At 42.1% G+C, this 24,934-nt stretch overlaps 1 protein-coding gene across 1 annotated transcript in view; it reads left to right on the forward strand.

Moving 5' to 3' along the window:
• BCAT1 (branched chain amino acid transaminase 1) overlaps positions 1–24,934 on the forward strand; it is a 54,125-nt gene that overhangs the window by 8,064 nt on the left and 21,127 nt on the right. The window contains exons 2-3 of the mRNA XM_088141342.1: positions 8,715–8,783; positions 16,183–16,383. Coding sequence (XP_087997468.1) covers positions 8,715–8,783; positions 16,183–16,383 — 270 coding nt within the window. The remainder of the gene's footprint in view (positions 1–8,714; positions 8,784–16,182; positions 16,384–24,934) is intronic.

Consider the following 24,934-nt stretch of genomic DNA (forward strand, 5'->3'; position numbering starts at 1 on the left):
AAATCAGGCTGATTTTTCTACTGGGGGCTTTGTGGGTCAAAATGGGATGTTTTAAGTCTTTGTGAGGGTTTAGACTACTCCTTTGGTCTTTAAGCACTTCTCCAAATCCTCCTTCCCCCAGGTTGAAAAATGTTGGCTTTGCCCACCCTACAGATGCTACATCAGATAGCTCTGAGTAAAAGTGCGGCCTTCTGCCATCCCCACCCATCCATCCAAATGCCCTATTCTAACTTAGTATGTCGTGGTTAGCATACTTCACAGAATCAGAAAATTTGATGGGGCTATTTTGGCCAGAGTCAAACTTCCTACTCAGTGCAGGAATCCCACTTAAAGTACCCAATAGATGGTTGTCCTGACTAGGTTAACTCATCCAGGGAAGAAGTTCCCATTGCAGTTCTGCTATGAATGTACTCTTACCATTAGTATTTTCCCCCCAATGTCCAATCAAAGTCTCTCTTCCCGTAACTGAAGACACTTAGTCTCTGTTCTGCACTTTGGGACAACAGAGAATAAGTCTTGATTTTTTTCTTGTGTAATAGCTCTTCTGATATTTGATAAATGCTATTATATTTCTTCTCAGTCTTGTTTTTTCAGGGCTGAAGGTAGCCGGTTTTCTCAGTCCCTTCTTGTAAGGTTGGTTGCATCCTCTGGTCTCACTCACCAAGACTGTCAGTATGAAACTCTGGTGCATTTTTTAAAGATCTCTTACAGGTATCAATTGTCTTCTGCTACACTAGAGGCAAATATCATTTTGGCCTGGAGGTGCTAGGTGTTGGATTAGGGATTGCCCTTGCATGCCCATATCTGCAGGCACACTCTTGCCACAGCTATGCACATACCTGGTCAGCAGTCAGCTTCATCACTAGGAAGTGTTGTTCTAAGAGAGTGAATTGAACTGTCTGATATCTGATGTCCAATTATTACAATGGCTATTCTCCATCACCAGCTTCTTACAATTCATGTTTAGTTTGCTTGGTTGCACAAGCTGCCCAGCTTGGAATGCCCATAAATCTGGCCCTTGCTGACTCTGGCAGGTTTATTGCAAATAACATACATAGGTACAAGATGTTTTGCTATCTTGGGCAGTTACTGATTATATCTCTTGTGCTTGGAGGGTTTTTATGTTCAGGTCCAACTGCACCTGGAAATATCGGGACCTTCTCTCTGGTAGTTCCTCCACTAGCAAGTCAGAGTGTCTTCTAGAGTCATCCAGCTATCATTGTGCCAATATAACAGTACAGGTAGTCCTCACTTAATAACCACAATTAGGACCAGCAACTCTGTCACTAAGTGATGTGGTCGTTAGGCGTGACTTGTGCCCATGACTTGTGATTTCACTGCTGGCTTCTTCATTGACTCTGTGTAACGATCTGCCACCTGCTACTCCCAAGTCCAGTAACTTTCCTTGCAACCAATATTGATTCAAAAGAAAGTTCATTTATTGAGAACAAGTGTACAGTTCCAAAGCATTGCTAAGACTAAGCCTCTGCACGCCAAAAGCTGTTTTTTCTACTTTTTCCCTCCTTCACCCCCCTTGCCTCCTTAGTCTCCTGATTCTTCTGCTGGTACGGCCTTGAGCATTCCAGCGCCTGTGATAAGGAGCCATCTGCCTCTAACTGTGTTTCATCCATTTTCCTGCCATTCCCCCAGATTTTACAATGGCAGAACCGGAGCATGTAAAAAGCAAGTACCAGCTAGCCAACTCTAAAATCTACTATTAAATCTTGCGAGGATTCTGACACTCTGCTTGTTGGAAGCTGGCTGTGAAGTGTGCAAATGGCGTTGACATTTATGACACCGTGATGGTCATAAATGTCAACCGGTTGCAAAGTGTCTGAATCTCAATCATATGACCATGGGGACACTGTGGCAGTCATAAGTGTGAGGACTGGTCGTAACGTTGCTTTTTCATCACCGAAAATCAAACTGTCACTAAACAGGGCAGTCATTAAGTGAGGACTAGCTGTTGTGAAAACACTACTGTTGTATCACCTCAACAATTGTTGAGTAATGCAGTGAATACACATTGGAAATGGCCTATGCAAAGTATATGTTCCTTCTTAAACATCTTTGCTACCCCAGCATCAATCTTCTATTCAAGAAGTAAATATATATGCAAGTTTGGAAATTTGAATTGCACGTGTACAGCTTATCACTGTGCTTGATCTCTGAGCAAAATAGAGACAGCTGGTGGTAGCCTTCCAGATGTTTGTGAACTACAGCTCCCAGCAGCCCTGCCAGCATGGCCACTGGTGAAGGAAGCTAGGAGTGGTAATTTGCAGGTCTTCCATCCCTATTTAATAGAAACCTTTGTTTCCTGAGCATGCACAAAGAGAGAATTATCTGAGATGTATACATTGTTTCCCCTGGAAAACAATGTGATTGTTAAACTAGAACGAAAACCAGATCTGACGTCTGCATCAGTAGAAGCTCTGTTCTCTGGATCAGAAGAGTGAACATGGTTTATCTGGCTGTTCAGTTCTTTTTCCCACCTCCCCTGTCCCCAGCAGTCACAAAGGAAATGACTCTAGGAAGAAGTGGGAACACTCTGAGAACCACAAAGAGTGAGGTTGTTTAGTTTTTGAACAGATATTGGCATTCTCTTTCTCTGCTCCAGTCAAAAAGAAAAGAAGGGTCTGAACAAGAGCTCTGGTATAAGGTGTTGGTGACTTTCCACAATGCTGCAAGCCATAATGTGGTTGGTTGGGGGTGGGCTTTACTTGTTGAACTGAACCGTTGTGCTCATTAACCATGGCTTAAGATAGCATAATGTGTGAAGTCAGCTGATTTTGGATTATTCGGTTGCATCCAGACTGGGGATTAATTTTAATGAAAAACAGGCAGAAGTTGTTACAAATGAATCATTCATTCAGCTAACCGTGATTTGGCAAACCACACAGCGTGCTAAACTATGGTTGGCTTAAACACAGCTTATCAAAGAAAGCACAGTTGGCTGGGCACACAGGATACCCTAAACCCTAAACTATAGCTAGAGAGTCAAGTGGTGATAAGATCGTACAGCAAGCTAAGCACAAATGAGCATGTTCTGTGAAGGAGATGGCTGGACAAGAGAGTCCCTGATACAAGTTTGCACATGGCCTCGCCCCCAGTGCTCCCTTTGACTCTCAGATAAATATGGTGGGATACACTTAAATGAATTAAATAATTGAAATATTCCCTCCCTCCTTCCTTCCCTCCCTCCCTCCCTTCCCCTCTCTCATATCGCTGTCTGTCTATCAAATTTATCTGGCCGCCTATCTCACAAAAAGTGACTCTGGACGGCATACAACAAAATTATAAAACACTGGACATATTAAAAAATATTATTATTTTTAAAAAAAACAAGGCTAAGAGAAACAGCAGATGTTAACCACAATAATGGAGCCACCTCAAGATCTCATGGGTCCCCTGGAACCCCCAGGCTTGATGACATAACCAGGTTTTGAGGGACTTCGGGAAAATCAACAGGGATGGGGCCAAACCATACTTCCGGGGGCATGGGGGGGAGAATTTTCCATAAGGCAGGCGCCATGGCAGGGAAGGCTGCCTCCTGGGACCTGCCTAGTGTAGCTTACTAATAAATGGGACCCGTAGCATGCCTCTTCTGCCGGATCTGATGGGACAGGCAGATGTAATCAGGGAGAGGCGGTCCATGCCATGAAGGGCTTTCAAGGTCAAAACCATGAATTGGACCTGGAAGCAGACTGGCACCCAGTGCAGCTCAGGGAGAAGAGGTGTAATGTGTGCTGTTCTAGAGGCACACATAACTGCCTGTGCCACTGCGTTTTGTACTAGCTGAAGCTTCCAGATACTCTTCAAGGGCAGACGCCAGTTGCATATTGATGATAGAGGTCCTCTAACCACTGTGAAACTGTGACCCTGACAGCTTTCCATCCTAGAGGACACTGGGACTTTGAAGGTGTCGGTGGTGGCTGGGGGGAGTAACAGTAGAGTGCCAAGCTACTGTGGATTCTCCCTACCCATGGAGGCCATTTTGCCTTCCCTTTTGTCAGTTCCATACATAGAGAAGAAATAATTAAGGAGAGAACTAGACCAGAGACAGAGACAGAAGGAAGATGGGGCTGTGACAACGATAGAGGAGAATGGAAATTCAAGTAGGATTTTAGACTGGCTCAGTAGTCTGGGCAGTGATCACCACCAATATGTGAGAATGGAAAAAAGGACCAGATAAGAGAAAGGCATCGTGGTCGGCAAATCTTTGAGTGGTTATATGCAGCTCTCTAGCTCGCTGTCTTCCCCTCTTCCCCTCAAACAATTACAATCCATATGTTGCTCTAAAGCAGTGTTTCTCAACCTTGGCAGCTTGAAGATGTGTGGACTTCAACTCCCAGAATTCCCCAGCCAGCATGGGGGACACATCTTCAAGCTGCCAAGGTTAAGAAACGCTGCTCTAAGCCGTAAGAGGATTTCTTTGGTTGTGATTTAGCATGTGGTATGGATCCACATGCCATCTGTTGTCTGTGATTAGCCTTCTGCAGCCTGGGCCCCTTCTAGACACATGGCCTTCATAGTGATGGCATTGCTTGCCGGGGGATTCTGCAAAACGAAGTCCACACATCTGGAAAGTGACCAAATTGGAGAATTACTGGGATGGTGCTTTTTGAAATCTAGTCAGGTTGAAAAGTCTGGCATATTTCTTACAACTAAACCCACTCCTCTTCCCTGGAACAATGACAGTTGTTGTTTAGTCGTTAAGTCGTGTCCGACTCTTCATGACCCCATGATTGCGCCAGGCCTTCCTGTCCTTCACTGCCTCCCTGAGTTTGCTCAGTTTCATGCTCTCATCCTCTGCCGTCCTCTTCTCCTTTTGCCTTTTGCCTTTTGCCTTCAATCTTTCCCAGCATCAGGGTCTTCTCCAAAGAGATCTCTCTTCGCATTAGGTGACCAAACTATCTGAGCTTGAGCTTCATTATCGATCCTTCCAATGAGCAATCAGGGTTGATTTCCTTTAAGATTGACTGGTTTGACCTCCTAGCAGTCCAGGGGACTCTCAAGAGTCTTCTCCAGCACCACAGTTCAAAGGCATCAATTCTTCGGCACTCAGCCTTCTTTATGACAGACATAGACTCTTTTTAGTCTTACAAAATCCCTGGGTGAGGTTTATGGCCGTACTGGAATCTGATTTTGTGTCTCTTTACTGGTAACCTGGAACACTGAATTTCCTGCCTGATCTACCAGGGAATGTGATCTTCTTGTATAATTGCTCTTTCAATCCTAAATTGCAGGGGAGGACATGTATTGCTATGGTAATAAATAGCCCCGACCCAATTAATCTTGAAACCCTCCATCTGCAAACAACACTCATCTTTTCTATTATTTTCTGCCATACGGGTTTACTTTCCAGACTGGATGTACATTTACTATTCCGGGTAACCACTCGGATGCTTTGAAAGATTTAGGATTTGCCTAATTCTATAATCCATTCTTGCCATTATTAACAAAATGGGGTAGAAGAGGAAGGGAGGGAAGATGAAGCAATGCCTTTATTTGCTTTGGTTGGTGCCTTGTGCCAGGAATAACCCAAGTGAGTAGTGCATCAGAACCTTTACCTCCCCACAGATATCCTGACCTCTCCCTCTCCCTCCCTCCCATCCATCACAAAGGGGGCAGGCAATGTAAATTAAGGCTTTTCCTATCCTTGGGGACTCTGCTGATTTGTGACTGGCTCCGTCCCTCTGTGTCCTTACAACAAGGTGAGGTTTTGACAGCCAAACTGATCAACTCTGGGCTCACCTTCTGCTGCAGAGGAGTAACATTTGTTTGCAGACTTTGCTCTACAGTTTACAGAGTGAGTGTTTTGTGATTAACAGGAACTCCCATCTCATCCCAACTCTAGGGATTCCCCTTTGCCCCCTGCAATTGCTATGGACAGGACATTCACCCCCCCCCCAAATCAGGAAATTAATCTACTTTAGACTCTCCAATACAAGAGATATCTGCAGCTCAGGGTTGAACTGTGGAGTCCTTGGTGCTCTCTGAGCTTGGTTGTTTGCTTGCAGGCGTTTCATTACCCAACTAGGTCACATCATCTGTGCTAGTGAGTGTGGGGTTTGCTCCCTGTTTATACACAGTAGTTTGCCCTGCCAGTATTGGTGGGGGTGTGGTTTTCTCCTTGATTAGGGTATTGTTTTCTGCTTGATTGTTTGCCTGGTGTTAATCCCTGCTTATCTAGATGTTGGCTGCTGGAGAGGATATGTTCTGGACTTTTTGTTTCCTTCTAACTTCTTTATTGCCTCTTTTGAATGATGTGTAAATATGGTTTATCTTTATGTGTCTATTGATGGCTGATTTGTCTGAATGCCAAGCTTCCTGGAATTCCCTAGCGTTTTTCCAGGAATTCTCCCATCAACCAACACCCAGATAAGCTGGGATTAACGCCAGACAAACAATCAAGCAGAAAACAATACCCTAATCAAGGAACTACCAAGGAGAAAACTGCACCCCCACCAACGCTGGCAGGGCAAGCTACTATATATAAACAGGGAGCGAACCCCACACTCATTAGCACTGATGATGTTACCTGGTTGGGTCATGAAACGTCTGCAAGCAAACAACCAAGCTCAGAGAGCACCAAGGAGTCCACTTTAGACTCTCCTCTTTGAGCAGGCAGGAGCTTTTATTCAGTTCAGTGCAGTTGTGTTTATTGTGGCACACTGTATCGGAGTCTCCTCATGTTATTATTCTGTCTGATGCACCATTTTTTCTCCTCCACGGGCTTCACACCAGGGCTGAAGGAAACTGAAAATATCTGGATCTAGCTTTGAAAAGAGTCTGGATGAATCTTCCTTAGTCTCTTTAGATCCCTTTCCAAAAGGTCATGAAGAGTTACAAACCCGTTCATCCAGAGGTAAAAATAGACTTGCGTGACTCATCTGTTCACCAAATATATCTGCTTGAGAAACCGTGGTGGATTATTATTGTAATTGTTATTATTATTAGAAGATATAAGTGCAACCCGCAACCCAGGTGGTGTCATCATTGTTTTTAATTCATTATAGCTTCCTTTTTGAAGCTGAGAGGCTGCTATAGCGATCACGGAAATTCTTTAGTGAGGTTGACATATTATGCTAAGCCTGGTCTGTTTTAACCATAGTTAGTGAATAAACAACAATGGCCACATTCACATAACACAGGAAGCCCAACCAAAGAAGCTATATTGTGGGTAGGCCATCCAATGGCTGTGTTTAATGTCCTTGTGGGAAAGGCTGTAATGCTGTATGGGCAGGGTCAACTTTTGGGAGTTTGGGGAGGGAGTTGAAACAAGCCTGAAAGAAGCCAGCTTGATAAAGTTGGTTTGTTTTAACAGATCATGGTTAAATAATATTTTTAAAGCATCAGTACTTGCTTGGGACATGAGCAGAAAATTTACAGGGTGGTGGTGGGGTGGATGACCTTAAGATGTCCCAAGGTTACATTTTTGGAAGATGAGGGCAGAAATGGAGAGAGCAGTGATACAAAATGAGTGGCGCCGCATCACGCATGTCGCAAAGCAAGAATTTCCCACTATTTGCTGGCGTTTGGGAAGAGGACTTAGAGGTGAATTATTTGGTTTTTATAAAAGTGTTGTGCCTGTTCTAGGGCTTACATTACAACTTTCAAGAGTTTTCCCATCTTAAACCAGACTACTAGAATGATCAATGTGTGGGTCAGCCCAGATACCACGTTCCTCATTATTATCAACATTGACTGGCAGCGGTATTACAATCAGGCATCTGCAGGTTTATGGTAGAAGGAGAAGGAGAAAATGGCAGCCATGATGGTGTGATTATCATCTTGACATTTTTGGCCTTACTCTGTGGACACCTCTGACTACAGTGTTCTGTACACAAGGCCGCCCTTAGTGTTAGAAACAATTTCTTAACATTCAGTTGAGAAATTCAGTTTTAAGTTCCTTGCTGAAACTTAAAATCCTGTACCCTCTGTATCAAGAGATCGAACCTTGACTTTCTTCTCCATAGTTCTTCAGGTACTTGCAGGCAGGGTTCATACAACAACAGCTTACCTTGGTTTAATAAAGGTCTAGTGATTGTATTTCTGCAACATGTTAAGTTTGGACTGTTCTAATCTTGGTGTTTTTTTGTTTTTTTTAGCATTGTGCAAACACAGACATTTAACTAAGTTAAACTTGTTGGGAAGCTAGCGAGAGGTTTTATGATATCTCCTCTTGGTTATCTTTTCTCAAGGCTAAACATATGTGGTTTCCTCCATGTCACCTTGTAGGACCTATTTCTTATCCTTGAATCACCCTCATTTGTCTTCTTTGCAACTGATCTAGTTTGCCAGGAGCCTTTTTAAAATGTGATACCCAGAATTGGATGTGGTCCTCACCATGGGCTTGGACCAACACAGAGTGGTGGACTTGCAAGCAATTCTTGACGAATGGCTGAGCTTTTAATTCAGAAACAATTACACCCTTGTTCTTCAGGGTTGAGAATCCCAAGACTGTGCAAAGCAGGATTTGTCCTCTCCTGAGCCCCAGATGCTGATTGCACCAGATTTTCTTGTAAGACTGTGAACTCTAGATCTCAGATTAATGTTTTCAAGCTTTCTTCTAAGCGATCTCCCCTTTTCTCCTCGAATGCCCGGACCATTCACTGAACAGATGCAAAGTGCTGGAAGACGATGCTGAATTTGGCTTTGGAGCGTTGATTGAATTTTATTGGTTTTTAAGTGTTGCCCTTTGTTGGTTACAGGGTTGCCAGAATGACTGTGCGGATGGATGCTCAGCAGCCGCTGCAAAACCCGTGACCGAATCTTTCAAGGTATGTTTGTTTGCCAAAACAGAAACACCTGCAGGAGTGCTCAGCTCAGTGTGGGAAACTATCCTCGAAGCATAAAGAGATCCGCTCTGTCTCAGTCTGCAGAGCTGTGGGTGGGCGAGAATGTTACAAACCCAGAGGGGGGGTGTTGATGTTAAGCATCCTCTAAGCTAAGGTTTAGCTTGTTGACGTTAAGCATCCTCTAAGCTAAGGTTTAGCTTAGGCACATGTGAGGGATGTTTGTGTTGGGAGCTTTTAGAGATAAAGGGAGCCATCTCTCCCCTTCTGAATTGTCAGTCCTCTTTGTGCATCTTGAATTGTGCATCTTGAATTTTTTTCCTCTCTGTCCACTTTTCATCGACTTGGGGAAGCCCATGGGCCCTGAAGGATCTAGGAGGGGGCAGCATATGGCTCCAGAGAGCACCTTTTGCACTCTTCTGTAGCATTTCATATTAGTCCCTTCCCCTTGCTTTGTTGGTCAATTTATTTTACTAATTACTTTCCTGAGTTACTACTACAACTTTTACTTCTTTGATTCCAATAAAAGAGAATACCTGTAGCTCAGGGTTGAACTGTGGAATTCTTGGTGCACTGTTGATGTGACCTAGTCGGGTAATGAAACAAGCTCAGAGAGCACCACTTCTTTGATTGATTTGATTTCTTTTGTAAAATTCAAGGTGGCTTACATAATGCTCCTCCCTTTTGTTTTCTCCACAACAGCAACCATGTGAGGTCGCTTGGGCTGAGAAAGATTGACTGGCCTGAAGTCATCCAGCCAGCTTCTCTGCCGGCTTGTAGTCTCCTGGTTTCTCCCTAGTCTAGCACCTTAACTGCTAGACCAAACTGGCTCTCTGAAAGAAATGCCTTTTCTCTTGAATAAATCTACTGTTTCCCTCCATTTTTCTTGTAAAATCCTCTTGTAAATTCCCTGGGCTCTTTAAAAGTGCCCAGATTTTTGGCAAGATTTAGCAGTGTTCTTGACAAACAAAGAGTTAAATCTCTAAATTAAGACAAAAACCACAAAGAGGAGTTTTGCGAGTTTGTGGTAAGCCTGTAGGGGCCCAATATGCTTCGCTGTAATTCTGTTTACCAGACCTGGTTGGTCTTCCATCAGTGTATTGTTTTGCTTATATTTAAGATACAAAGGTTGCTTTTGATGCCGGGCACGGAAATATGCTGAAAGTGTAATCTCCTCCTTCTCCTTCTCCTTCTCCTTCTCCTTCTCCTTCTCCTTCTCCTTCTCCTTCTCCTTCTCCTTCTCCTTCTCCTTCTCCTTCTCCTTCTCCTCCTTCTCCTTCTCCTTCTCCTTCTCCTTCTCCTTCTCCTTCTCCTCCTTCTCCTTCTCCTTCTCCTTCTCCTTCTCCTTCTCCTTCTCCTTCTCCTTCTCCTTCTCCTTCTCCTTCTCCTTCTCCTTCTCCTTCTCCTTCTCCTTCTCCTTCTCCTTCTTCTCCTTCTCCTTCTTCTCCTTCTCCTTCTCCTTCTCCTTCTCCTTCTCCTTCTCCTTCTCCTTCTCCTTCTCCTTCTCCTTCTCCTTCTCCTTCTCCTTCTCCTTCTTCTCCTTCTCCTTCTCTGTCTTCTCCTTCTCCTTCTCTTCTCCTTCTCCTTCTCCTTCTCCTTCTCCTTCTCCTTCTCCTTCTCCTCCTTCTCCTCCTTCTCCTCCTTCTCCTCCTTCTCCTTCTCCTTCTCCTTCTCCTTCTCCTTCTCCTTCTCCTTCTCCTTCTCCTTCTCCTTCTCCTTCTCAATATAACTTTTTAAAAACAGCCATCCTGCCTGAAACACTGAGCAGGTTGGAATACAAATGTATGTCAAGTGGCATTTCACTGGTAGGTATAAATGTCTGCCTTTCCATCTGATCAGCCAAGAGGCTTGTTCAGCACATGATCCAGTGCCCATTTTGGGGGCGATTTCTCATACTCAGAAGTTTGATCACCTTTGTCTTTTTTAAATGGAATAGAGTTTGGCTGCATTCACACAACACATCGACCTTGGCTTAACAGAATATGACTGCTGTATTCACATAACCTGATACACTCAAGCAAACTCTACTATGGCATCATATGATGCCCTGATTCACACAACATGCTAAGAAAGCAGCTGGACTGAAATGAAAATAACCCAGTGTGACTGTAGCATATTCTAGTATGCTGTGTAAACCCAGTCCATATTTCTGAATGCCTTTTACCAAAAAGAAGGTGCCTTTTTGTATGTTCTTATGATCTGCCTTCACGTGATCTTCAGAAGATTTATTTCCACATAATGAGCCTAGGCCATCTTGTTGAAGTTGCATGAGGAATAGTGTCCCTCACAGTCACACAGCTGAATTGAATTATCATTACTTCTTTCATAAAAGCATCCAGAACGCTCACCTCTTCAATTTGGCTGGGCCCCAAAATGTTGGTATTAGTTTGAAAAATTAACAGGTCAGCTTTTACATTTCCTCAGTTGGGACTTCTGGCAAGGAAATGAATCAGTGGTTTCTTATCCTGTCCTTCATATTTTTGCATTTGATGTAAAAGTATTATTAACACTTAGTTGTCCTGCCCTTATTCAGGACAGTGTGTATACTACAATTTAAAAAAGAAGAAAAGAAGTCAAAATTCTACCTCAAGGAAAGTAAATGTGAGAACTGCATAGATTGTATAAATCAAAACAGGCCAGCCTAAATTGCACACATCAGAAAAATGAAAAGATAGTGGTCATCTTGTGGCAAAGAATAACCCTTATAACTGTATATTGAGTGAAGATAATACATTCCTAGGAAAATGCAGCCTGTGGTATGTTGGATGGGGATGTATGGACATAATTATTATACATTATCTCTAATTTGGATATTGTGTTCAGTATTGCATGAACTAGCCTATTCAAATTTGTGTCCTCCATATTTCTTCTCTGGCTTTGCTTCACAGAAAAGATCGGAAGCCTCTCCAAGTTTTAAACCAGGTGTGGAACATCTGGCTTTCCAGATGTTGCTGAACTAGAGTTTCCAGCAGCTGCAGGCAGCGTGGTTAGTGGTGAGAAAGGCTGGGGATGCCGAAGCCCATAGGTTCCACCACCCATGTTAAATTAGCAAGCTTGTTTTTCAAAATGGACTACTAGAGGAATCTGTTCAGTTTCTATTTTCAAGAACACCAGTGTGTTTTCATACCCTAGTCTGCATCATGAATTCAAAACTCATTTTCTTTCCATTTTCAGTCTTGTGAAAGTTGTGATACAGTTCTCCATCCAAAGCAATAGCCAAGTATTATTTAGACTTGAGGCCAGCATGCTATAAAGACATATAGTTTTGAGGGAGGAATAATGTGAATATTTATGTATTTGTTAGACTAATATCCAGGATCTCAAGGTGGTTTCCATGGCAATCCCTGTGCGGCAGGCTAGGCTGAGAAGGAATGTGACTGACCCAAAGTCAGCTAGTGGGTTTCCATGGCTGAGAATGGACTTGAACCCAAGTCATTCTGGTCCTAGCCCAACATATCCAATAATCTGTGTATAATCATCATGTTCTGAACATGTAAGTTCTGACTGATCTGACATTAGAGGTGGCAGTTTCTTCCTGTAGTCTGCATGTTTTATTTTCTACGCTGAAGGCTGTCCATAAAGAAGATTCTTGGAATCCTGATGAAAATAGAAAATTGCAGCAAAAGCTTCCAGTGATGTGAGAGATCTTTGCAGAAGCCTTGAGTGTAAGAGCATGCACGCATGTGCCCTTGATAAAAAATTCTTAGCTGTAAGCTAAACACTCAGTTGAAGCCAAGCTTCATAGAGACATCCACACAATTATTTCCTTAATAATGGCTCTGGTTATTATTTTCGTTATTTTATTTTAATCAGCTTATTCTATGTATATCCTGGACATTGTAATTCCCATGTACTGTGGATATTTGAGTTGAGTATTCCTTGTTAACCACCAGGTCTCCTAATAGATTACAGCGGTATACCAATATGATTAATTAATAATTTTATTGGCCATGAGACAGAAGTGGTTTGCCAATTGCGGCCTTCTGGAATGTTTCCTGAACTTCACAGTCTAACCCACAGCCTGTGGTTTTCTAATCGTCTCCATTCTGTACTAACCAGGTTTGACTGAGCTTAGGGTTCTTTTGAAATCAGTGAAAAGGGAGCAAAATATTTGCTGTAGCTGCTGGAACTGGGAACTGAGAGATTAAAAATGGACAGAAGAGGAAATCTTTTCTGGCGCAGGAAACATTGACCTTGGACCGCCTTTCATTCTCCAGTGTAGCATCCTGATGACCATATCATCTTTCTTAAAGGAACTTCCTTCTTTGCTTGTCGTAACATCACCTGTTGAACATGGACTTAGCTTTGATTATGGCTTTCCTAATAGTAACATTTTATTCTTTCCAACTCTGTCTGTTAGCCACTGATATTTTTGGAACTTCAACAGACATACTTCCCCAGCTGATAATCTGAGACATCTGTCAAAAGTGTAAGAAAAAATTCTTCTCTGTGGCCACTCTTAAGCTTTACATCTTCTCACTGAGGCTTCCTTTCTGTTCTTTTTTTTTTACTTTAGGTAGAGACCCTTCTATTTCAGGAGACAAACCTTTGTCCTGTTGAGAACCAACAGTTGCAGTTTTTGTTGTATCGAGGCCTCTTTAAAGGTTTTCATCCTATAATTTTTATCTGCTTTTGCTCTTTAGTATGAGATGCCATGCGCTAAATAAATTTGCTCTTTAGGCACTGATATTTAATTGTGGGTTGATATGGTTTCACTTCCATTGTTTTAGGTGTTGAGTCGCCTCGGGAGGCCAGCACAGAAGGTGGATTGAAAATTTGAACTGTAAAATAGGAAAAGTGAAGACAAAAATGCATGTTTCCCAATTTATGTTTCTCTGTGTGTGTATGTATGTGTATTTGTGCAATGAGATGCTGCTTTCCTGAGAAGCTCTCCTTTTTCATGTCATTATAGGAGGTTATGGAATACTTCATCTTAGCACACAGCGCATCAATCAAGAAGCAACAAAGAAATCTATGAAATGCCTGTGAAATCTGATCTTTGGGAGACAGTTCTAGGCGTGGCACGTTTATAAAAATAGACTTTGGGATTGTGGGTCACAATGCAAAGGCTCTGCGTTCTTTTCCGATAATTTTTGGCCCCGCTCTGCACATATTTTTATCCGTAGACAGCAGCCAAGTAGAGTCAAGGGTTGGGAAAGAGAGCCAGTGGGAATTGAAGTCCTTCTCATGAAATGATATGGTGTGGTGAAAAGAGAGAAGTGCACTTCACTTGAGAGACCGTTCCAGATTTTAGTGGAGTGGGTATCAGCCGTCTTCTGAAACTCTCAACCGTGTGAGTCGACAGAAAAACGAAGCCGGCGGATTAAGTAAATTCTCATCCATCAAACAGAATGAGAATAGTTCAATTCAGTTGTTCAATGGAATGATAATTATTGGGGGGGGGGGGCAGAAGCATTTTCCTAGGGCACTAAAGCAGTTCCAGATATCTTTCTGATACTTAAAACTGGGAAGCGGGTATTAACATTTCATTATATTTAAAGATGAATTGCCAGTGTTCGTTGATGTAGAGAGTCACGTTCCCTTCTGGCTTTCAGATCAGCCCATAACTTTAAAGTTCTAAATGACACAGGGCAGAAGAACCAAAACCATGTTATAATTCTTCAGAACTGCTTTCCATGTTGAATGGCCAGCAACCAGAAAAGAAACCTTTTTCTATGCTAGCGCATAACACATTTCTTTCACCAGATATAGTCATTTGGCACCATCTGTCTTATCATTAAGGCATCTGTTGCATCGTATCCTGGCACATCATGTTATTGCTGTTATTTGAAAACTCTTTTTTTTTTCCAGCTGATTTCAACTTTTAATCTGCTGGCTCTGCTGTTTCTATTTGTTTCTTTTTATTCGTTGTTGCTTAGGTCAGTGCGTTTTCCTCTTTTATAATCTGCCAGAAAGCCATTAGCTAGATGATGTTGTTATAAATATTAACCTGGGGGGAAAAAAATCCTGCTCCACTTTTGAAGTGCCACCCATTTTCCTGCAACTCCCCCAGTCCGAAACTGGGCACAACTTTCCCGAAAAAGCAAGCATGGCTCCAGAAGGGATGAGAGCGTAGGCAGCAGGGATAAATCTCCAGCTTGCTCAGGCTGGATGCAGAAACTCCGGGTCAGTCTGGCCTCTTGGTGCAAAGAGGTTGTTTTGACTGCTAGGGTTGGCTTGCCCTTCTGTTAGCCCAGAGGTGGGACGTCCGTCATTCGCTTCCCAGTTGGACTGCTGCAATGCACTCTACGTGGGGCTGCCTTTGAAGACCTAGAAGTTACAACAGGTGAAAACTATGGCAGCTCATGCAGTGTTGGGCACCCCTTGGTTTTGCCAGGTTACCCCATTGCTACACGTGCTGCATTGGCTCCTAGTCTCCTTCCAGGTGCAATTTGTGTCACCTTGTGTGAGATGGGCAGCTATATAAATATGATGAATGAATGAATGAATGAATGAATGAATGAATGAATGAATGAATGAATGAATGAATGAGTAAGGTGCTGGTTATTACCCCTAAAGCCCTAATGGCACAGGGCCAAGTTATTTGCAGGACCGCTTCTCCCTGAGTGTATCTGCCTGTTCCACCAGATTAGATAGAATGGGCGTGCTTCTAGGTCCCTTCCCTTAAATGTTGCCATCTACTGGGACCTAGGAAACAAGGTTTTTCCATGGCAACTTCTAAACTGTGGAACATCCTTCCCCTTGGGGTCCAGCAGACCCCCACCCTTTTAGTCTTCCAGAAAGCCATAGAAAGGGCCAGTCATGATGGAGGTGATGGACTAGATGCCTGGTTTTCTTGTTTTCATTATTTTTAACTGTTTGTGGTTTTATTATTGTTGCGAGCCACCCAGAGTTGTGTTTTATAAGATGGGTGGCGATATAAAACATTTAAATAAAATTAAACAAACCAGCCACCTCTGGAGTGCCATCTGCTGCTTACTCCCTTGACTTGAGGACCTAAGCATCCTTGAGCAGGCAAGTAACAAAATCCACGATTGACAAATTTGCATCTGATATCAAGATGCATGCATGAAAGGGTAGGGTGTGTGTCATGGTGATGCTGCATATGGCATTTTCTTTTTTTCATCATCACAGCTAGCAATGGCTCTTCGTGCTTCTGGAGGCCTTCCCATGGCACAGTGATGTCACCCGAAGGAGCAGCGTTGGACATTTTCAGTCTAATTTTCAGTCTATGGGTAGTTTTAAGAAAGAGAATAGGAGTGATTAATTTTACAGGTTTCTTTGAGGTTGCTTTTAGAAATCCATTTTTCACCTCTATTTTATTGTCAGCAAACATTTTGAGTTCATTTTTGATGGAAATAAGGGCTGCAAATTGAAACAAAAATGTAGTTTTTTCTTGTTTTGTTTCCTTTTCTCACCCCAGGCTGACGATCTTGTAATCATTCCATCTACCACGTTGAAGGAGAAGCCAGACCCAAAGGGCCTGGTGTTTGGAACAGTTTTCACAGACAACATGCTCTTCATCGAGTGGTCTTTAACTTCAGGATGGGAGGTTCCTCAAATCAAGCCCTTAGAGAATCTCTCTGTGCACCCAGCCATCTCAGCATTGCATTATGCTGTAGAAGTGAGTACAGCAACAGAATGAAGAGAAACTCTTCATCCTTCATCTTTGTCATTAAATTAAAAATCCTGTTCTTGTCTTTTATAAACCATGCTTCTTTTTGTTTCAGGTCAGTGCAAAGGCTCCAAAGGGTAATCTTTCCCAACATTCTCCAGTTGCATTGGAGTTTAATTTTCATCATTCCCATCCATCATGGCTGGCTAGAAATGATGGAAGTTGAACACATCTGGAGAACATCAAGTTTGGAAAGAGTGATGATTGATAGAGAGGGTGAGGAATGAAAAGTGAATGGATAAGGCCCAGATTTTGAAGATAGTTGTGCTGATCTGCATCTTCCCCAGGAATAGGTAATTGAGGGAAATGTTTGATGTTCTCCCACTCCCGCTGTCCCTCATTGGCTTCCACTTACAGGTGGTAAGGAAATGCCAGTGCAGTGTCACATCATTTAAAAAAATGCAATTGTTGGAGATACATCAGTCATCAGAACACACACATCACACTTTAGCTTACACTCTTCTCCTGAGATGCCAGTAAGAAGGCATTGTTGATGGTTTAAACATCACACTAAACCTTAATTTGCTCAAACATGGTTTTCTTGAATGAACCAACACTGTGTTAAGCAACAATCACAGGTTACAAACCACAGTGGTTGGGTTTGCAAGACATATTAACTCCAAACCAATCCTCATTATGGTTTAGTACAGTGTTTGAAATTAGCCAAGAAATGTCCAAGGTAATCACATTTATTCTCTGGTTGGTCAAATGGCCAAAGAAAAATTTGTGATGCTCTTTCTTCATTCATGACAGCTATTTAAGGCTCTTGTGGTTTATTACTATAGCAGCCAATATGTAATGTTTATTTCATGGCCGATAGTGTGACACTGGGGATGCAAATGGGGACAACTGTTAGAGTTTATCATTACCCCAAATGCAGTTCTTCACAACTGTAATATCAGTCAAGGCATTAAATAAGAATGTTACTAATCAGAGAAGAAGCAAATTCTGGGAAATACACTTCATCTTCCTTAATATACAATAATTCTGCACGCATATGACAGGAAGCCTTACCCTTTCTTTCACATTATTTATAGGGACTTCCCATTGTCTCTTCTTGATTCCCAGTTAATGTTAATTCTATTCTTTTATTCTTGAGATAAGAGTACAACTGTGAATGTCCCTATCAACTATTCATCTGGATCCATCCCCTGGCCTATTTTATGTTGTAAATTGATTGAAGTGTATGATGATGATTTAAGTTCTCTGATATGCACGTTGTAAAACCAGTAGGTGAACATGCTTAGGTAATGTGGGCATGATGAATTTATTTTATTTTGTTTATTTATTTACAGTATTTTTAAACTACCCCATTCAGTTAAGATTCTGTATGGGGTACAGCAAAGCAAAATAAAACACAAAAGAATTAAACCAATCATTCCAGTAAACCAAGAACTCTAGTAAATCTTAACCCCACTATTCATGGCTGCTTATCTGAGGTTTTACACTAACCATGCCACCTAAACCAGGAATGGCTGCTATTTTAAGTTTGTGGAAACTAGAATTTGTAATCTGTGATAAGCCTTGATTTCAAATTCTGGTTTCTGAATAAAATGGAGGCATTTTGGGTTCAGATATTATAGGCCTTTCATTAAAGACCTGCTACCCTTAATGAGACTTTTTGGTTTAGCGTGTCGTGCACTCTGTGATTTAAGGCTAATTCACACTTATACACCCATCATTTGCAAAACTGGAGTACTTACAGATGAAATGGGTCGTTTCCAGCAGAAAGTATTGTGTTTGCAATGTAGTGAATGTGCTATTTATCATGTTTGGTCATAATGGCCTATCTGTATACAAGTTATCATTCAATGCTGTGGGTACTAGAAAATAAAGCAAATTTTGAATGAGCTTTTGGCCTCTCTGCCCAAGCAGACTGCATATGCCAGAAAGCAAGTTACCACATGCACTGAAGTGACTAGATAGCCACCAGAAGCCAGCGTGGTTAACGATCAAGGTGTTTAGGGCCCAAAGTTTCCAAATCTTAGTCCAAAACACCAACACAGGGTTATATTCCATTTGTGTCAGAGCCTTAGTCAAGGGCACGTTTTGGGTGCCAGAAAGCTTGAGGAGAAAACGTGGGGCAATTCTTCCAAACCCCTTTATTTTTCATCTCCCTCTCTTGCAGTGTTTGTAACTATTAAAAGACTTAATCTCAATAATTAAATTATTAAACACAACCTTATTCAGAGTTCTGTACTTCTGGTGTTTTTCAAAGGTGGTGGTGGCAGTGGGGAAGAGAATCTGGACCCCCAGCCCCCTTTTTGCCCCCTTAACCTCTCTGAGTTTGGGAAGACTCCATGGGGATTTTTTTCATTCCTTTCTGTTTTGATTGATTTGTTTTAAGATATTTATCTTGCCTTTCAAAGGCCAATATTGTGATATTTTTCAGCCTTCCTGGGTGAGGAGATCTAGATGTATTTGGGGCTTGGTCTTTTCCCAAGGAGCAGAGGAACCACGCTGGAATTTTTAGGCATTTGTCTCTCTCTCTCTGAGTAGCATTACTGCTGTACAACCCATTATCTGAAATCCTTGCTGCTAACAATGAATATGCTCTTCTTTCTTTTTGTTTCCTCATCTGCATATTTCCCCCCATTGTTTTCATTTTTATTTCCTTTTACCCTTATTGCATCACGTTTCCTCTAGCCAAGAGGAGTGACAGAGGCGAAACTGCTCCAAATGCTATGGCTCAATGAATACACAGTGGGTATAACACAAGATGAAATGTTCCTTCCTTGTGATCTGTGACTCCTCAGATAATCTGGCCTCTGCCAGTTGGTGGATGGTCTAGTTGAGTCTTCCTCAACTTGGGCACCCTCCAGATGTGTGGGAACTAGACTTTTCTAGTTGGCGTGTCCAGTTCTGGCAGTGGAAGTCTACACAGCCGGAGGACGGCCAGGTTGGGAAAGGCTGGTCTAGCTGTGTGTTGTACAGACCAGTTACAGAGATCAAATGATGATGATTGTTCTAGTGTTTATTTCTGGGGATCCATCAGTTACAAAGTTAACTAAGACTTGACAACACTGTAATGTTGCTAAAACAGATGAGTCTGCTCACAAAGAGAGATCATGTGCTAGACATGAACAGCCGGAAGCAGCAGTTGTCCACAGACTTCTGAAAGTCTAACCAAAGTTCTTGACCAAGTTGAGTAGGTTGGGATTGCTACTGAGTAGGCATTACCTGAAAAGTTGTAATACAGAGAGCCAGTGTAGTGTAGTGGTTAAGGTGATGCACTAGATATGGGGAGACCTGGATTCTAGTCCACCTTTAGACATAGAAGCTCACTGGGTGACTTTGGGCCAGTTGCTCTCTCTGAGCACAAAAGCCAGTGTAGTAAAGTGGAGAAGGTCCTGGACTAGAAGTGAGGAATACCCAGGTTCTAATCCACCCTCAGGTGCAGAAATTCCCTGGGTGACTCTGGGCCAGTCACTTTCTCTCAGCCCAACCTACCTCATAGGGCTGCTGTTGTGGGGAAAAATAGGAGGAGGAAATACAATGGTACCTCGGTTCACAAACTTAATTCGTTCCGCGACTCTGGTCGCGACCTGAATTGGTTGCGACCCGAATTGGTCGTGACCCGAATCAAATTTTCCCATAAGGTTCAATGTAAATACGGTTAATCCGTTCTGACCCCTCCAAATTTGGTCGCCAACCGATTTTGGTTGTGACCCGAATCAAATTTTCCCATAAGGTTCAATGTAATTATGGTTAATCCATTCTGAACCATATGTTTTGGTTTTTTTTAAGCCACAAAAATATGACACAAAGTACAGTACGAAGAGAGAGAACGCTAACCTTGCTCGACGCGACTTCTGGCGTGGAGGACAGGAAGGCGGGTGGGGAGGTGGTTATTGCTTGGAGTGAGAGTCCCCCTCCCTACAGGAAGCCACGACCATGTGTCACGGCAGGGAAAATGGCCGCGGATCCTGTTCGTCACCCGATCTGGTGTTCGCGAATGGAAGCAAAATTTTGCGAGCAGTGCTGTTCATGACCCGAACTGGTCGTGAACAGAAGCGTTCGTGACCCGAGGTACCACTGTACTATGTATGCCGCCCTGGGTGCCTGAATAAAGGAGGGATATGAATCTAATAAATAGACAATTAAATGAGTAGTGACAATTTCACATGCAGCTCATAAACTGATCTCACTGCATTCAGTGGAGCGTATTTTCAGAAAAGTGGCTATAAAATAGTAACCTAAGGAGGAATGCTATTGAAGGAGTACAAAGAGGGTTGGTTGAAATTAGGGGTAAAACATTTAGGAATATATTTTGGGTCCTCTCTGAGGGTGCATTGGCCGATCACATCCCCCCAATTAAGGTAGTTCAGCCTTTTGGAAAGATTGTGGAGACCTCTAAGACAGGGGCTGTTCACAAGTATGGCCTCAAGTTTTTTTTTACCCCATCACTATCTCTGAGACACCAAAACAAGACCTTTTAAAATGATAGGTTATTCAGATGCTCAGGGATTTTCTAACTATCACTCTTTTCAGTGTAAAAAGATTTTCAAAATAATAAAACGTTTCCTAAAGTGGGGGGGGGGGGGACAGACAGATTTCAAAAGCATTTTTTTTTTTATTACAAATTGTCCAGACATAGTAAGAAAGTGGGCTGACATTAGTCATTAAAAGGCTGGAAAAATAAAATTATCCTTAATCCTAACTAGAATCATAGAGTTGGAAGGGGCAAGTGAGGCTACTGAATCCACCTCTCTACTCAGTGCTGGAATCCAAGTGAAAGTATCTCTGATAGATCCCTGTCCAGCCTCTGCTTTCACTAAACACATTCACTAAAGGAGAATTCCCTACTCCTTCAGGAACTAGTTCCACTCTTAGAATTTGTGTTCTTGTAACTTAAGACCATTTATTCTGTGCATTCAACTCTACGACGATCAAGAAGGAGTCTTGATCATCACCCCTTAAAAAGTGCTTTCATATATCTTATTCATCCTCTTTTTTCAAGCCTTAATATACTCAATTCTCACTCTCTCCTTTTAACTCTTATTTTACAGTCTCTTGTTTATCCTCATTGCCTTTCTTTGCACAAATGCCAGTTTCTCTGAATCTTTATTCAAGTGTACCCAGAAGTAGACTATTTCAGGTGGGATCTGCTCAGTGCAGGTACACTGGACTACATGGACATGTTCTGTTATCAAGACAGGTATCCCCCCTCCAATCCTGGTGCATTTGATTTCTTTCTTCTAAAAGAAGCAGTTGGTGGTTTCTCCATTCAGTGTCATTCTGTTATCTTCAGTCTATTTCTTTCACTTATCAATATCATCCACATAATTAATTAAAATAATAAAGAATACAGGTCCAGAACTGAACCCTGTGGCTCCTCGTTTTACAGGTTGGTGTGCTGGCTTTCAGCAAATCACCGAATAACCGGGCACTCTGTTGATTCACAAGGCCAGGCCATCAATCTTACTCAGTCTGAGTGAGGGCATAGCGTTCTTCCACTAAGCTGGATTCAAAGAGCAAAACAAAAATGTAATCAAGATGAAGCAGAAGTTCCAGGATTCCAGAAATCTAGTGTAACCCAGTCTGAAGTACACAAGCAAAGGAGTTTTTTCCCAACCCTTTGCTGCAATTGAGTAAAATCTTAAGTACAAACTCAACTTTAGCCAAGGGGAGCCCTTTCAGTATTTATTGCAGTTTGACTATAAAAGCCACCTTCTATTCATGAACAGGGCTGCTTTTGCAAACATTTCCTCCATTCTGTCTTCTATTTCTCTACCAAACCTGGTGAAACTCTAGTTAGCTAAGCAGTCTGGTATCAAATTAAAAATCTGAGGCTTTGGGGGAAGGAACTAGAGTAGTACTACCTGAAGTACTCTTGTAGTAGTGCAGGGCCTCAGCATTTTGCATCAGTGCTGCTAGTAGAACTGGACCAGAATGGATCTTCCTGTTCCTCAACCACGAGAAATCATTGGCTAGGACAACATGCCTGGATCCTTGTTCCAGTTGGATGAAAAACCTTTCATGAGCTCTTATTGAGCACTTTTCAGCTTTGGACCCACCAAATCAATATCCCATCCATCCCACAGTTAACAAGCTAATCAGATTGCTAAGGAGTACTTGGTCAATTGCTTTGCTTAAATCAAGATACATACATATCATGAGACTTGTTCTTAACAAATCCATCCTGGCTTCTCATGATCACTATGTAATTTTCAAGGTACTTATAGATCAATCTTTTGATGATCTATTCTAGAATCTTCCCAGGTGTAGATGTCAGGAGTTTTCTGGATCCTTCTCTCTCCACTTTTTGAAGATACTGGTAATGTTGATCTCCTCCAGCCCTGTTCCTGTCTGTTCTAAACTAGATATTTCCACAGGGAGACTGTTCCACAATCCAGGTGCCACTGCTGAAAATGTCTTACCTCCAATTGCCAGTCATCTAAACTCAGAAGTATGAGTATATAAAACAGTGGCTCTGATGTAGAGCAGGAGTAGACAGAGTGTGAATTAAGATCCCCTGGTAGATCACTTGGTGATTTGCTGTAATTCAGCAAGGATTTGTGTGTCCCAGACATTCAACAATTGCACCTAAAACTTACATTTTGTATTTATACATGTAGATTAGCTGCCTAGAGTCAGTCTGCCTAAATTGAGTGAACAAGTAAATAATAAAATTAAATTATTGAATTCAGCAGCTTATAGTAGGAATCAGGTATGTCCACAGGGTAAAAAAGTCAAGATGGCAACCACAATGGTGTAGCTGAAGCATGTGAAAACAGGTGGAGCTTTGATCATACCCTTGTGGTCACCATTTTGACCTTTTTAACCATACCCTGGCAGATACCCCTGGTCCAGATGCATAACCTGAGTCCACACTTGGCTTTTGAATGGGATGCCAGGAACTGACTCCAAAAAAAAATAAATAAATAAAGGGGGGGGGGATGAGAGTTGATCCTCATGTAGTGAAAAACTTCTCCTTAACTACTCCCTCTAAACTTTACAGTTTGGCAGAAAATTATGGAGGGAGTCCAGAAGATACTACCAGGGTTTTGGCGAACTACAGTTTGTTCATCCATAGCTTATACTGTTTGCTATTCATTGAGTTGAGAGACAGAGACTTACCCAGAATCATGTGGTAAGCTGCCATGACTAAGAGTAGACTTGAATCTGGGTCTTTCTAGTCTCCAATCTTTAAACCCATACACTGCATCGACTGTCAGGAACATACACATTTGAATTTTAGTCAATGTTCACCCCCTCTGTTGGATAGGAAACCATCCTGAAATCTCGAGGGTCTAGACCAGGTTGGGAAATCAAAAAGCATTATGAAAGAACGCAGTGGCAAACCACTTTTGTATTGTTGCGAAGTTCAGTTTGACTCAAGGGAGTTGACAATTTTCTCAAGGATAGGACATCATAACTGAATCCCTATTATAGCTCTGCCACCCCATTTCTAAACCTAAGATCTTTTTAGTAAATTCAGTATGGGTGTGGTGGCCTTTGGGATTCAAATTCTGATTGTGAAAGAGTGGGGAGTTTGTGGATGAATTCAGTGAGATTTAAACTTTTTTCCGTGGACACACCTTGGTTGATCTCCCTTTGCCCCTTGACTGGCATGTAAAAAGTAAAGTCTCCTTTGAGGGGAGCTTGGTTTGGGGTGATTTTGTGGGTATTCCTATGCAGTTTTCTCATCAAAAGTATGGAACTGGTTTGCCTTTCTTTTTCTTTCGCCTTCCTACTCTGGTCTATAGCCTTGGGATTTCTTCATGATTTAGCCAACCCAATTCCAATCAGGTTGATGTAGCTTAGCTTCTTAAGATCAGCAAAGATAAGCTTGATGCTGCCACCCAGCTGGGTGACCAAGATAGGTAGCTTGTCAGTCGGGATAAATATATATTATTCATATGGCACAAGACCTTTACCACAACTCTGATAAGCCAGTGTGGTTACAGATAGTCCCCAGTTTAAGGACGAGTTCCATTCCCAGGGTCTGTCCTTAAGTCGAATTTGTAAGTAAGCCAGAACAGTATTATTATATAATACTGTATAAGTAGTATTGTGTGATGAACCTGAACCATTGTGTATTTAACTCGAATTTTGCTATAGTAGGCTCTGTTCTTAACTATAGGTCATCTCTAAATCGGGCATTCTTAACCCAGGGACTACTGTATCCTATTGCAAATGAAAAAGGCTCAGGCTGAAGTGAGATTTAAAACTCTGATTTCCAAACATACTGAACTATTGTATGATACTATTTCTCATTTACAGCTCAATTTTTGTTTGCAGTGGAAATACAGCTGCCCAGTTATCTTGAATTCAGTCAGCATGGCCAGATCCATCCATTGCTTTCCTCTTGGCTACTAAAAAGCAGATGCAAAAATCACAAGTTTTGAATCTATTTCCCATTCTTCCAGGAATAGGCCAGGAGACTGCAAAGTGTGCTTTTATTCTTGAAGAACAGTTTTAGGTTTAGTTGCTCATCAGACTTTGAAGCAGATTTCACAAATGGCTAGTAACAGTGAGACATGCAGTTCTGTTGCAT

The sequence above is a fragment of the Python bivittatus genome, unplaced genomic scaffold (assembly GCF_059951505.1).
Source record: "Python bivittatus isolate LINGU-HERP-01145 unplaced genomic scaffold, Pbiv_v1 ctg000330_np1212, whole genome shotgun sequence".
NCBI lineage: Eukaryota > Metazoa > Chordata > Lepidosauria > Squamata > Pythonidae > Python > Python bivittatus.